At 32.9% G+C, this 16,308-nt stretch overlaps 1 protein-coding gene across 1 annotated transcript; it reads left to right on the forward strand.

Annotated features, from left to right (window-relative positions):
• LOC109345075 (nematode resistance protein-like HSPRO2) lies at positions 7,724-9,310 on the forward strand. Its single transcript, XM_019583855.1, has one exon. The coding sequence runs from the start codon at positions 7,817-7,819 to the stop codon at positions 9,170-9,172; it is 1,356 nt and encodes a 451-aa protein (XP_019439400.1). The 5' UTR covers positions 7,724-7,816; the 3' UTR covers positions 9,173-9,310.

A 16,308-nucleotide genomic window follows, 5' to 3' on the forward strand; every position in this document is an offset into this window, starting at 1 on the left:
TGCAATAGGCTTTAAATAGACCACGATACTCTCCACCATTGTCTGCTTTCAGATACTTCACCCCAGAAAGACTTGGGGAGATTGGCTTCTTGCAACATGTATCTAATCTTCTCTTCAATTGTGCGGTTCATCCTCTCAGCTACTCCATTCAACTAAGGAGTCTTTGGTGGTGTCTTCTCTAGTCTCATACCAAAAGCCTTGCAATAGGCTTTAAATAGACCACGATACTCTCCACCATTGTCTGCTTTCAGATACTTCAACTTCTTCCCAATTTCACATTCTACTAGTGCATGGAACTCTTTGAATATTGATAGTACTTGATCTTTGCTTTTCAACAAGTACACCCATACTCTTCTCGAGTGATCGTCTAAAATGTGACAAAGTAGTAGGCTCCTCCAAGAGATCTTTCAGATGGTGCACAAACATCTAAATGCACCAATTCAAGTACTTCATCTCTCCGTGAGGGACTGTATGTTCTTTGAAAATTGACTCTATGTTGTTTACCATAAAGACAATCAGTACATGAATCTAAAATTTGACCTTTTATACCTGAAAGGTGGTCTTCGGCGAGAATCTGAAGTGCTTTCTCGCTCATGTGTCCCAATCTGCAATGCCAAAGATCTTTGGAGTCGGTGGCAACATTTGCTTCCCCAGAATAAATTTCTCTTTTCATAATGTACAAAGATCCTTCCTTTGAGCCTCTAGCAATAACGAGGTTGCCTTTTGCTAGTTTCCATTTTCCATCACCAAAGTGGCTTACAAAACCATCATCATCCAACTTACCCGTTGAGATAAGGTTGAGACACATATTTGGGACATGTCTCACCTCCTTCAGTATAAGCTTTCCTCCTGTGTCTGTTAGCAGCACAATATCACCAATTCCCGCAATTTTGCTAGTAACATGGTTTCCCATTTTCATAGTACCATAATCATCTTTCTTGTAGTTTGAGAAGAAACCTTCATGTGGACTTATATGGAAAGAAGCACTGGAGTCAACGATCCAAGCACAATCACCATATGCAACATTTAGGTGATTGTCTTCTCCAATGAGGAGAACATCATCATCTGCGGTGACGATTGTGGTAGACTTATGACCATTTTTTATTGGATAAACTAAATCTTCGTGGATATTTCCAGCTTTCTGGTCTCTCTTTAAGAACATGCATTCAGACCTTTTATGTCATTCTTTACTACAATAATAGCATGTTATTGACCTCATGCGAGATTGAGGGCAACCTCTGAATTTGATTTTGCTTCTTCCACGAGATTCATTTCTCCCATGAGTTTCATTTCTTCCACGTCTCTCCACAATATTTGCTTCAGAGTGGAAGGATATACTCTGTACTTTCCTCCTGGATTCTTCATTCAATAGACTGTCTGAAACAGTATCCATTGAGACTTTCTCATCAGGGATTGAGTTGCTGAGCGTGACCACCAATGTATCCCAACTTTCAGGCAACGAACTCAATAACAGAAGTGCTTGCAACTCATCATCTATCTTTGTCAATTGATTAACAAGACCCTTCAATAAATTCAAGTGCTCTATCATGCTTTGGCCATGTTTGTAGTTGAGTTTCACCAGCCTTCTGACAAGTGATGCTTTATTTCTAGGAGTTTTCTTCTGAATCATAGATTCAAGTTTCGACCATAACTCATAAGCATTTGTGTATGTGGATACATGCTCAAATAAACTTCTATCAATATACTTCTGAATCATTGCAACAAATTTTCGATTTGAAACGTCCCAATCTCTATCACCCTTATCTTCTAGCTTATCTTTGCAAGAAATAGGCTCATGCATATCCTTGCAGTATAAATGATCCTCCATCATGGGCTTCCAATAGGAATAGTTGTCAGTGAACATATCTCCATCAAATGAGATATTAGCGGCTCCTTCCATCTTGGACTACACAGACTAAGCTCCCCAAACGAACCTAAGAGCTATGATACCACTGTTGGGAAATTCAGAACCAATTTCCCTCCTCTGTGTGATATAAAATGGGCACTTGCGGAAGCGGCAAGTGGATAAAAAAAATAGAGAAGAGTAGAAGAATAACACCAAAAATTTTAACCTGGAAAAACCTCTTCAATGTGAGAATGAAACAACCACAGGACCTAGTCGAGAAAATATCTCCACTATAGAAAGTAGGATTACAATATTTGACTCTCTCTTACAAAGAGGATAACACTCAATCTCACCCAAAAATGATGGAAATACAAACTCTCTAATATCTCACTAGAAATACAAATCTCACACTATGTGGATATAAACTCTCTCACTTTCTCTCTATGTTGTTTTTCTCACTTGCTTGTTGTGTTTCTTCCTTACAAGTCTCATATATATAGTGAAGGGGAGGAAGGAGCGATCATAAACAGCATTGGTAATTATTAAAATAAAGATTTATAATAAATGAATACTTAAAGAATGCAAGAACCAATAGGTTTCAGCACAAGTTACTGAACTTATATAGATGATTTAAAGTTTGATATCAAAATTTAATTTATAGAATGGAAAATACACCTAAAAACAAAACTTTAAGGGTTTATTTGTGAGTTTAATTTTTTATGGGAATAAAGGAAAATTAAATACTTGAAAATTATGTATTTCATGACTCTTGAATCTTCTATTTTCTTTCATTCCCTTCTGAAATACAAATTGCAAACAGATTCTAATGAAATTGTCATTTTCAGAATAACAATAAAGATAGAAGAGTTATCATAATACCAAGTTTATGGAACATGGATTAATATGGATAAATATAAATATCTGCCGACTCAGAAGTTCAATCTTCTACACTGCTTTTGCATTTACTTTTCTTTCTTTTAATAATAATTTTTGGTTTGATCAAGTTTCTGTAGCTGTTTAATTAATTAATGTAGAATGTATGAGGGCTACGCAACTTTGCTAATGCTATGTAGTGCAGCAAAGGATGTGGATAAAGACGAGAGGAAGGGGTTGCAACTTAACGAGGAAGAAATAGCAAAAGTTTAATGAAACTTAGCCTCAAAACATAATTAAGTATTTATAAATTCATAAAGGAAAAGTGATAGGCACCGCCGAATGTTATATGAGTTTTATTTATAAAAAATGGTGTTTATCCATAAAATATTAAATGCGGATATAATTATAGACATATTTATTAAAAATATATTAGAGGTTATTTTTGGAAGATGGTTATCGATTAGGAAGTTAGGAATTAGCAAGTTAGGTTTATGTTAGTTACTTGTTTTACAAGCTTTCTTTTCATCTTTTCTCTTGTATAAATAAATTATATTGGTTCACTTTTTATTAATTCAATTCAATGACAATAATGAGAGATGTTCATTTTAATGGAGACTTTAATTCTCCTTTCTTTCTCTTTTTTGCTTCTTCAAGATTTTCTTTTTCTTTTCATAAATTTCTCATCTTTCTTTTTCATAAAGAAGATCTCTCTTATCCATGGCTCTTACCATATTTTAACATGATATCAGAGCGTAATTATTCGATCGCTACCGTTTTGAACGCATCAGAGTTGTGGAATCTTGCTCTATGGAGTCTCCTCAATTTGCCTTATCTACAGACATGATGAAAGTTTTTTTTCTTGGTTCATGCAAGAATCAAAGAACCTTTCAAACTCCACAAAACCATCAAGAAAACTACCAAGAATGTTCATTATTCTCTCACAATTTTATCTGCAGTAAAGAGATGCAGTTGTCGGTGCTCAAGCTTCTGAATTTCAGTGACCAATACATATGGTCTAAATTCTTCATCATCACCTTCTTCATCGACCTTCAAATTCATATCAAAGGAGTTTGTTTTTTGTCAAGAATTCTTTTCAAGTACATAAGCTAGCTTCTTGATATCCTCAAGCTCTTCAAGAATGGAGACTATGACCAATTATCCTATACAAGATTATGTCATTTTCTTATTCTTCATCATTTACCCCTCTTTCTTATTCATCGTTGAAACATCTCATTAGGATCAAGATTCAGATTCTTCTCTCTCTCTTTCATCATCAATGGTTGGTTTGCTTTTGTGTATGATGGTTAAGCTCATATATAACTTCTGTCATGGATGGTTAAGCATTGGATGAGTAGCTTCTGTCCATAGTGGTTAAGCAGAGATATAACTTCTGCTATAGATGATTAAACGTTTGATGATATAGCTTCTGTCATGGGTGGTTAAGCGTTATTATTACTTCAAATTAATTCCAAGTTGGAGAGTGAAAATTTCACTCACCAGCTTGAGGGGAGATATTAATAATATATTAGAGGTTATTTTTGGAAGATTGTTATTGATTAGGATGTTAGAATTAGCAAATTAGATTTATGTTAGTTAGTTGCTTTACGAACTTTCTTTTCTTTTCTCTTGTATAAATAAACCATATTGGATCACTTCTTATTAATTCAATTCAATGACAATAATAAGAGATATTACATTTCAACGGAGACTTTGATTCTCATTTCTTTCTCTTTCTTACTTCTTCAACCTTTTCTTTATCTTTTCATTAATTTCTCGTATTTCTTGTTTCATAAAAAAAATTTCTCTTATCCATGACTCATACCATATTTTAACATTTAAAATATATAGATATGCACGTATTGGTAAAGTTTCTTTAGAACTAGTGAATACCAATGATGCGAGACTTTATGTTGAATTGAGTTTTTTTTTAAATAACAGCTTAATACTATTTTAATGTTTTTATCAGCTATGTTTTTAGTCCTTAAAAAGTATGGTAATTTTAATTTTGATCTTGCATAAAAAATTAATGGGAACTAAGAAAAGATAATGACAAAGACGATGCAATAGTAGGAAGAACAAAATACAAAAAGGTTTAATGTTGAGGAATGAGGATTGAGGTATTAATACCAAGGATTATGATAACTATACTCATAATATAAATATTTATGTACAATTAATATACCATCCATAATTAATTTATGTTACTTCTACTTAAGAGTCAATAATAATTAAATATGAATGTTAAATAATACAGTGATAATGTAAAAAATTATTACACTATTAGTATATACATATTTTTTCTCAATTTCAACTTTTTAAGAATGCAAACTAATAACTTTTATATGACAACAATCAAATCTTACTCATATTTGTATAATTTAAACCAACAATTTTATATGAGGATAAAAAAGTACAATCACCTAAAATATATCTTAATTGTTTATTTATTTTTTGTCATGGACTACAAGTTTTTCAAGGAAAGACAATCTTGATTGAGCATGGTAGGATCATTACACTACTGTAATTAGGATTTAATATAACTAATAATGCCTAGATTCTACCAACATGTGTCCGCTAATCAAGGCGCAAAGACTTTTCTAGTAACATCATTCTATAATGTGAACATAAAACTAATATTGATATAACATTAAAATTTAGAATTTTGCTAAGTATTTATACTTTTTCATAATAAAATTTGCAGGTATTTATCACTTTTATTTTAACAACATAATAATTTTTTTTTTAATTTTTAGTTTTTTAGAATAATAATAATAATAAATAAATAAATAAAAACTGATAGTTTGGAATTGTAATTCCAATAGAACATTATTATTACTATTATTGAATTCTAGATCTTACAAACAAACAACTAAATTGGAACTGAATCTGGAACTACAATTCTAATTTCGTTTGGCAAAAAAATAAGAGAAAAATATATATACAATTATAATATAAAATATTTTTACATTATCACTACATGATTCATCATTCATTTTTATTATTATGATTAACTTTTAAATAAAAGTAATACAAATGTGTTTTCTTCCTTACATATTTTGTATACAATTAATGAGGATTAGCCCAGGCGGTCCAGTACCACGGGAAGTGGGGTTGGGGAATGAACTTTCAAAGAACAAGTAAAGAAGCAATATTCAACGCATGTAGGCTATTCTCTAGATTTCCATTCTTGCCAAAGGGACGTTGAAAATCCATAACATTGTTCCTTACATCAGTTACATCTTTATCTGTACAGCTACCATAAGATACTCTATGTTTAAAATTATATTTCAAATAATTATTGCTTTAGCTGAAAAGACTCATGTAAAGATCACAATAAAAAAGTTTGTAGTAAGGTTCTGCAAACATAGTTTAATACATATATAAAATACAAACTCTGCCAATACCATGTTTAAAGTGAAATATTTAATTTTCCCTTTTCTCAGCACCTCTAGTACAGTTTTTAATGAAGTTTCGATTATCCAAAAACAGAAATATCTTTTGTATATATGTGTATAATATAGGACACATAAATACACATATTATACTAGCCTTTGGATGATTTGGCAGAAGTATATTTAGTAAAAAATATATATAATTCTTGAAACGATTTCTCATATATCACGTACTGAATAAAATTTATAAGTATTCATATATTTTTTATTAGTAATTATTTCTATATTATTATTAACTCAAAAAGATTAATTATAGCTGATATTATTAATAGAAAGGGACTCACTTGTCAAAGATTAAGTGGAAAAAAACTACTCCACATTAATCTTAACCATCCATCCTATAAAAATTTAATAGTTTATATCTACTTACTAATTTCAACCATTAGATTTTTATACAATGAACTAAAATGTTGAGTAACTTTTTTCACTTACTCTTAGGCTAAATGGATATTCTCTTATTAATATGTACTAAATTAATTAAATTTATTTACAAAAGATATAAGGATAATAAAAAACGTAGAAGAAAAGGTAGACATGCTTAGTTCGGAATGGATATTTTTGAGTGGATTCGAAGTGAAATATGATACAGATAGTGCCAAAAGTGGAAAACCATCCATTGAACCATTACGCCGAATCATTGGCAACATTCCACATTATGAAAAAGCGGTAGCGAAACACCATGGTGCCTTCCAACGCGTACCAAAAGTCTAATAACATCAACTATCCCATTTCTTCACATTTGATTTTAGTTTCCGAACAATGATAATAGTATTATTCTCCTTTCAAAGTTCAACGTAAACAGACACCTTTTCTTCCCCTCCCATGTTAGGTGTTATGGATAAGCTTCAATCTTACATCTGCCGCTCAACAAACAAGTAGTCCTACTTTGCCACCCCATGATTTATTATTTAATTCCATTACCTAATTACCTATATTTTCCCTATAAATATGATAGAGATTAAATTTTTTGGGATTAAAGGTTAACAAAAGAATATAATAGAATTAAAAAGAATATAATAGAATTAAATATTTACCTTGTTAGATAGTAGATATATTTTATCGGAAAAAAAGATAGATATATTAAATAAAATTTGATTTTAAATGAATTAATGAACTCATTACATAAAAGAGGATAAAATCGAGTATCAAGTGATTTAGGCAAATTTAGAGAAGATCAATACAAGTATTAATGAGAAGATTGAATTAAATATAAGTTAATCCAATTCATAGGTGAGAGACAAAAAATAAGAGATATAACTAACCCATCTTAATGAGATATGAGATAAACAACTGTGGTAATCTTAAAAATCTAAATCTATCCGTTTACAAAATTCTTTTATTTTTATTTTATTGACAATACACCATTACACTAATAGTTTCCCACCACTATTTCCTATTTAATAAATACATGCATGACATTTTATTTCATATTAAAATCAATTTCAACATAGCGGCGACTTTCAAATTCCTCGTTCTTCATACCCTTCTCACCTTCTGTTCCCAGCCCACACACGTCTTTAAATTCATAAACAACAACCTTATCCATCATATCATTTCATATAAATACCCTTTGTCTCTTCTCTTCTCTTCTCATCATAAATTCCCCAACAAAACAACACACCCATCCAATATCATCACAAAAATGGTTGATTTTCACTATAACTCAAACATGCCAACAACCAAAGACACTTCTTCTAAGCCCCCCAAAATCTCTCTATCTAATAACCCCTCACTACCCTCTCTACAAACCTTCTGCACCAGCGACATCTCCGCCGCATCGCCGCCACTCTGCTCCGCTTACGAGCACTACCTCTGCCTCCCTGAGCTCATAAATCTCTGGACTTCCAGAGACTTTCCAAACTGGAACAACGAACCGGTTCTCAAACCCGCGTTGCAAGCTCTCGAAATCACGTTCCGGTTCATCTCAACCGTTTTCTCAGACCCTAGACCGTACGCGAACTGTAGAGAACTGAACCGTAGGGTCGAGTCACTCGCCATGTCACAGATCGAAATCATTGCTATGCTATGCGAGGATGAGGAACATTACGCGAAGACACGTGGCACTGCTCCAACCCTCGACCTCGCCAATCAGAACCTGAGAAGATGCTATAGTGAAACTAGCTTACTCCCTCGTCTCGCCACGTGGCAGAAAACAAAACCCGCAGCGCAGAGGATCCTTCTCTCCATCGAACGCGCCATGATGAGGTGTCCTTATACGTTGGGATTAGGTGAACCAAATCTCGCAATGAAACCGAGTCTCCAATACGACGCCGTATGCAAACCAAACGAGGTTCATCTCCACGCGCTGAATACCAAAACAACACCGTCACAGGAGAGCCTTACTGTGCACGCGACGCACCAGATCGTAGAATCATGGATCCAGGTTTTACGGAAGCTTCTAGAAAGAATAACCGAATCGTTGGATAACAGAAAGTTCAATTTAGCCACAAGTGATTGTTACACGGTGGAACGAATCTGGAAGATTCTAACGGAAATAGAAGACATTCACATGGTTACGGACCCTGACGATTTTCTTAAAATAAAAAAAGAGTTAATTTCTATGAAAGGTGAAGCGGCGGCGTTTTGCTTCAGATCGAAGGGGTTAGTAGAGGTAACGAATATGTGTAGGGAATTGAAGCAGAAGGTGCCGTGTATATTGGAAGTGGAGGTGGACCCCATGGGTGGGCCCGGGGTAATGGAAGCAGCGATGAAAGTGTATGTGGAGAAAGAAAGTGGGTTCGAGAAGGTTCATGTGTTACAAGCGATGCAGGTGATTGAGGTGGCGATGAAGCGGTTTTATTATTGTTATAAACAGGTTATGGTGGTGGTTATGGGGAGTGCGGTGGTGAGTGGGAACCGAGTTTGTGAAGGAGGTGACTCGTTGAGTCAGATATTTTTGGAACCTACTTATTTTCCGAGTTTGGATGCAGCTAAGACATTTCTTGGGTATTTTTGGGAAAATGATAAACGTGGTGATAATAGATGTATTCGGTTCTAGAACACTCTAAATGGATTCGAAGAAGAAGCTCGTGCTGTTGGAGATTTATTTTACTCATATAGCTGTTAAAAAATTTGGAGAACATGTATTAAATTTTGTAATGAGTTGTTGCTAATATATTTTTGCCATTTTTTACTCTATAAATGACTTTATTGTATTTAGGCAGATGGTACCACAATATTTTAAATTAGTCATTTTTTACGTCTCACAAAAATAATTCCCATAATATTAATCATTATTTTCTTCAGATTTGGTCACACAAAATTGATCGAAGTTAATCAAGTTATCGTTTACGTGTATCTACAGTGTCTGTAGTTGAAATTTGAAACATTGACCTTCACTACCTAGGTATTTAGTCTCGCAATCAAAATAAGAATTAATCGGGAAAGAAGAGTCTGAACTATCAAATTTTATCTAGCCAATTAAAATCATATAGGTAATAAACTAAACATGTTTATCTTGAACTGGTTATGTAATGTTCAGCCTGCGTGTTGAGATCATCACGTGTGTCACAATACAAGATCATGAGTCTTCCACACTCTTTTTCTGTCTGATTTTTTTGTTGTTGAAATGTTTGTCTAATTTATTCTAGGTGCACTAAAATATTAATTCTAATTAATATTTCATATTCTTAGAAATTATTAGTTTGAATGAAAATATCTAATATGGTGATAGTTGATAATTGATAGATCAAATTAATAGGGGTGTTGTTAATTTCCTCTCTTCTCACTTCATGGGTAGTGTCCGTGAAAGTGGAGGAAGTTACTTTCTCCAATGACTCCTTCTAAACCCTTCTATAAATAGGGGACTCATGCATTGGAAAAAGATCTCATTCATTTGATTTTTTGCTATCTCATGAATAGAAATATAAAGAGAGAATTATAGAAGCACTAGTATTTGAGTGAGGAAAGTGTAATGCTATATAAAGAAGAAAAAAACTGAGATCCTGATCATCAAAGAACGCATGTTTTAATTTTATAATTGAATTGGAAACGTGTTTACTATTGAATTTTATATTGTGACTTTCAAAGTAACAATACAACATTATTTTCTCGTATCAATCTTTTAAGAATGGAAATAACATATTTCAGTATAATATTCATGTTATTTGTATAAGGTGATATTGTTTTTGTAAGAATGTTAAATTCAATACATCTCTAACATGAATGTTGGATGTATCAATTGGTGATAATGATTTAAGTGGACATCAATTATATTTAAGATTATGATGTCCTAAGGAAAATAAATTATGTTTATTTATTAATTATGATGCATATTTTGATCACCCAAAGGTGGATCATTACATGTAATTAAGATTATGATGCTGCAAGGATAATTAATTGGGTTTGTTCATTAATTATAATGCATATTTTGATAACCCAAATGTGGATCACTGCATGTATTTAATGACATTAAAGTTTTAAACATACTTGTTTGTGCTCGATTATCCAAAGATAACATGCATGTTTAAAAAGTATGATTAATTACTCATTAAAGAATAATATTGAACATCATTAATAAAAGTTTAATGCATTTATATTTTATCTAAAGATAAATTAAGTGCATGAATAAAAGTTTGATTGAATCCATAAAGTTTATTCAAAACATTAAAGTGTGAGCATGTCTTATTTCAGCTTCATTCAATGCATTCGCCTTAGGCAACAAATGTGTCAAGTTCAACGGACTAAAGTATGTTGATTGGTCCGAACAGATCCAGCTCTCACTAGGTGTTATGGAGTTGAACTTGACCATCATTATAGATAATGTACCAACCATAACTGAGACCAACTCGGAGGCAGACAAAACTCTATATGAGGCTTGGGAGTAGTCAAACAGGTTGAGTCTTAGCTTGATGAAAACGTCAATCTCTGACAATGTCAAGCAATCTATGCCTAAGACAAACAATGCAAAGAAATTTATGAGAATGATCAAGGAGTACTCCTAATCAGACAGTAATGATAAGTCTGTGGTGAGAAATCTCATGATAGAGCTGACAACCAAGAAGTTTGACTGGTCGCAGCCCATTCATGATCATGTAACTAGCATGGAAAATTTGGCTGCGAAAATGAAAGGCATGGAGATGGAGGTGACAAAAGCATACTTGGTACAATTAATCATTAACTCCCTTCCTGTTGAGTTTGACCAATTCTAGGTGAACTATAACACCATAAAGGAGAAATGAAATTTTCAGGAAGTAAAGGCCATGCTCGTTCAAGAGGGTGGGAGGTTAAAGAAAATTAAGAATGACTTCATTCACTTGTCCATTCAGGAGCCAAGTAGCACTAGCATATTCAAGCCAAGCAATAGGAATAAAGGAAAGGGCAAGGAAAATATTTCCATTAAAGAAGGGAAAATTCATAAAGAAATCAAGTACTTCTTTTGTAAGAAGAATGAACATTATAAGAAGAAGGAAAAAATGATTCGAAAAGAAAGATAAACATTTTGTTTCCATTATAGATGAATCATTTCTTATTGAGATTCCTAATATAATTGGTGGTTAGACTCTAGTGCAACAACTCATGTGTCACATAATGTGCAGGGATTACTTTCAATCCGAACTTAGAAAATTGAGAAGTTTTTTACATGGGAAACAGAATGAAGGCACGAGTTCATGGAATTGAGACATACAGATTGATCCTAGATAGTGAAAAATATTTAGATCTAGGAAAGTGTCTTTATGTTCATGAATGTTCGAGGAACTTGGTTTCTGTTGCTAGGTTGGATTGTATAGGTTTTAATTTTAAGATTAAGCATTCCGGTTTTAAATTAGGTAAACATTCATACTATTTCAGTTTTGATACATTAATGAATGGTTTATATTGCTTCAATCTTGATTTTAAATTTAAGGAATCTTTATTTAATGTTAAACATGATGTTGGTAGTAAGCTTAAATATTTTGATAAGAATTATGTTTACTTGTGACATAAAAGATTAGGTCATATATCCAAAGGAATGATAATGTGGTTAACAAAAAGTGATATTTTACCTCTTGGATTTTGTTGATTGGGATGTTTGTTCAGATTGTATTAAAGGAAAACAAACTAAACACATATCAAAGAAGCTAGTCACAAGAAGTAGCAAACTTCTTGAATTAATACACACAGATATTTGTGGTCCTTTTGATGTTCCATCTTGGGGTGGTGAAAAGTATTTCATCACTTTTATAGACAATTACTCATGTTATTGCTACCTATATTTGTTGCATGAAAAATCTCAATCATTGGATATCCTAAAGGTATTCATTGATGAGGTTGAAAGACAACTTGAAAAGAAGGTTAAGGTTATGAGGTCTGATAGAGGTGGTGAATATTATGTAAAATATAATGAGAATGGATAATATCCAGGACCATTTGTAAAGTTTCTCAAAAGTCAAGGCATTTGAGTGCATTATGCCTTACACACCGCAACAAAATGGTGTGGCTGAAAGGCGAAATCGTACTCTAATGAAAATAGTTAGTTCAACGTTGAGTCATTGTGATGTACTTTATTATTGTGGACGTACGCATTAAGGATTGGTGCGTATCTGCTAATTAGGATTCCCAATAGGGCAGTTCCTAAAACTCCATGAGTTATGGACTAGTAGAAAACCTAGTTTGAGACATCTCCATGTTTGGGGTTATCTAACAAAAGTAAAAGTGTACAACTCACATGAAAAGAAGCTTGATTCAAGAATCATTAGTGATTTCTTTATCGGCTATCTGGAAAAGTCAAAATGGTACAAATTTTATTGTCATAACCATAGTACGAGAATAGTTGAGTCTGGTAATGGTAGGTTCATTGAGAATGGTCAAACCAGTGGGAGTCATAAATCACGAAAGATTGATATTATGGAGACTTCTGATGAATCTTCTTCACTGAAGAGGTCTCCTAAGGTTGTTGTTCCTCTAGTTATATTACCGTCAAATAATACACAGAGACGACAAGATAATATCCAAAACCCATAGGATGAACAAATAGTTAATGAGTCGATTAATGAAGTCATTAATGATCATGTGATGGAAGAATTGCAAGAAATAAAATTCAGAAGGTCTGAAAGGCAAAAAAGACTAGCTATTTATGACGATTATATTGTATATTCACTTGAACATGAATGTTACTTGAGCATTGATAATGATCCAGTCTCATTCCTACAAGCCATGGAAAGTGACAATTCTGAAAAATGGCTCAATGCTATGAGAAGAGTTGAAATCAAGGACGATAATAAATTTTGGGATCTAGTTGAGTTGCCTAGGGGTTCAAGACGAGTTGGCTGTAAATGGGTCTTTAAGACCAAGCGTGACTCGAAAGGCAACACTGAAAGATATAAGGCTAGACTTGTCGCCAAAGATCACTCAAAAATAGGGCATTGATTATAAAGAAACTTTCTCTCCAGTATATAAGAAAGATTCTTTAAGAATTGTTATGGCTTTGGTGGCTCATTATGACTTAGAGCTTCACTAAATGGACGTAAAGACCGCTTTTCTGAATGGTGACTCAAATGAGAAAGTTTATATGAACAAACTCGAAGGGTTCATGACCACAGGAAAGAAAAATCTAGTATGTAAATTAAATAAGTCAATATACAGACTTAAACAAGCTTCTAGACAATGGTATATAAAGTTTAATGATACCATTACGCCATATGGGTTTGTGGAAAACACTGTTGACCGGTGTATATACATGAAAGTTAGTGGGAGCAAGTTTATAATGTTTGTCATAATGTTGCTGACATTCTACTTGCTGCAAATGATAAAGAATTGTTACATGATGTAAAGAAGTTTCTCTCTAATAATTTTGAAATGAAGGATATGGGTGAGACATCCTATGTGATAGGAATAGAAATATTTCGTGATAGATCACAAGGATTGTTAGGATTGTCTCAGAAAGGATATATCAATAAGGTAGTAGAGAGATTCAGAATGAAAAAGTGCTCCGCGGGTATAACTCCAATCTAGAAAGGGGGAAAATTCAGTGAAAAACAATGTCCAAAGAATGATTTGGAATGTAAGGAAATGGAATCAATTTCCTATGCATCAGTGGTTGGGAGTTTAATGTATGCTCAGACATGCACTCGGTCGGATATCAGCTTTGCTGTTGGAATATTAGACTGGTATTAAAGTAACCCCGGAATGGACCACTGGAAGGCTGCAAAGAAGGTTCTCAAAGATTTGAAAGGCACTAAGGATCACATGCTCACGTATAGAAGGTCGGATCACCTTGAGGTGATATGTTATTCGGATTCAGACTATGCAGGATGTATGGACTCAAGGAAATTTATATTTGGGTATGATTTCCTAATAGGTGGAGGAGCCATTTTATGGAGAAGTGGTAGATAATCTGTAATTGATACATCCACCATGGAGGCTGAGTTTGTGGCATGCTTTGAGGCCACAAATCATGCATTGTGGTTGCGGAACTTTACTTTAGGGCTGGACATTATAGACAGTGTAGCTAGGTCGCTGAAGTTTTATTGTGATAATTTCACAGTTGTATTCTTCTCTAAGAATGACAGGTATTCGAGATGTGCCAAACATATGGATTTAAAGTTCCTGTCAGTTAAAGAAGAAGTACAGAATGAGAAAGTTCTATAGAGCATATTGGTACCAATCTAATGGTAGCAAATCCGTTAACTAAGGGATTGTCACCCAAAATTTACATTGGTCATGTAGAAAGGATGAACATTATAGATAAGTCCTTGTTAATGTGATATTACATGATGTATATATACATGTATAGATGTTTGCTTATCATTGTATGACACATTGAAGTCAATGAAAGTTCCATTTCCATAATTAAAGTTTAAGTTATCCATATTAAAGAAAGTACTTGTATGGTTTTAATGAGATAACTTGGTGAGTTTTCGAAAGGCGAATGAAGACTCAAATTAAAGTTGGTTGGGTTGAGTTGATTGTGATACATGAAAGGGACCAGGTTGCCTCATATAATTTGTGACTGCCATAATTCAACCATTTCAATTCAATTAAGGATGATTTGTAAGATTCAATTAAAATGCGCAATTAAAGTTATGAATCTTCAAGTCATCACATGGACCAAGTGAGAGATTGTTAGATTAATTTTAATTAGTGACCCATGTTCTTGGAAGTTACTAGTTTGAATGAAAGTGCCTAATGTGATGATGGTTGGCAATTGATGGATCAAACTAGTGGGGTATTGTTAACTCCCTCCCCTCTCACTTCATGGGTAGTTTCCGTGAAAGTGGAGGAATTACTTTCTCTAATAACTCCTCCTAAACCCTTCTATAAATAGAGACAATCATGCATTGGCAAAGCATCTCATTCATTCAATTCTTTGCTATCTAATGAATATAAATATAAAGAGAGAATTATAGAAGCACTAGTGATTGAGTAAGGAAAATGTAGTGTCATCTAGAGAAGGAAGGAAATTGAGTTCCTGATCATCAAGAAACGCATAAAGGGAAGGCAGAGATGTGAGAACAAAAGCAACTAGAAAGGCAACTAGAAAGTGTATAGCAGAAAGGCAACTAGAAAGTGCTTAACAGAAAGGCAACCAGAAAGTGCATAAAGGGAAACACAAACGGAACAAGGTATTCCCTACTCTATTCTGTTATCACATGTGAATGTTAAGGGGTTCTTATGAACTATTAAATGCTCATAAAAGTGTTAAAAGTCTAACAAAAACAACTATAAAATTAAGTTGAATTACTAAGTGTTTGAAGAGAATTTTGTTTAAGAAATGAAGAAAAAAAGTATGTCGAGTATAAATTTAATACATTATTATTGCATCATTCATCATCTATATTTAATAATTATTAATTTTTCAAAAAAGTAATATAAATGAGTTGTGTATAATATAATGTTTGTAAATCTTTACATTGTTAGTAGAAAAGCAATAAGATTGAAAATTAAATTTAACTTTTTTTATACAATTAAATTTAATAGGTGTATACAATTATTGTTTATGTTCTTTAAATAATACTCTAAAAAATATGTTAATATTCCAAAAATCTATTTTGATTAGAATTTAATATGTGTACAACATTATAAGTATTTTTTATATTGTCAGTAAATCATCTATCATTTATATGTTAATTATAATTAACTCTCAAACAAAAATAATATAAATCAATAGTAAATGATATATTGACAGTATGAAAACTTTACAATTTATAAATTCTA

Source organism: Lupinus angustifolius, chromosome LG04, assembly GCF_001865875.1.
Source record: "Lupinus angustifolius cultivar Tanjil chromosome LG04, LupAngTanjil_v1.0, whole genome shotgun sequence".
Classification (NCBI taxonomy): domain Eukaryota; kingdom Viridiplantae; phylum Streptophyta; class Magnoliopsida; order Fabales; family Fabaceae; genus Lupinus; species Lupinus angustifolius.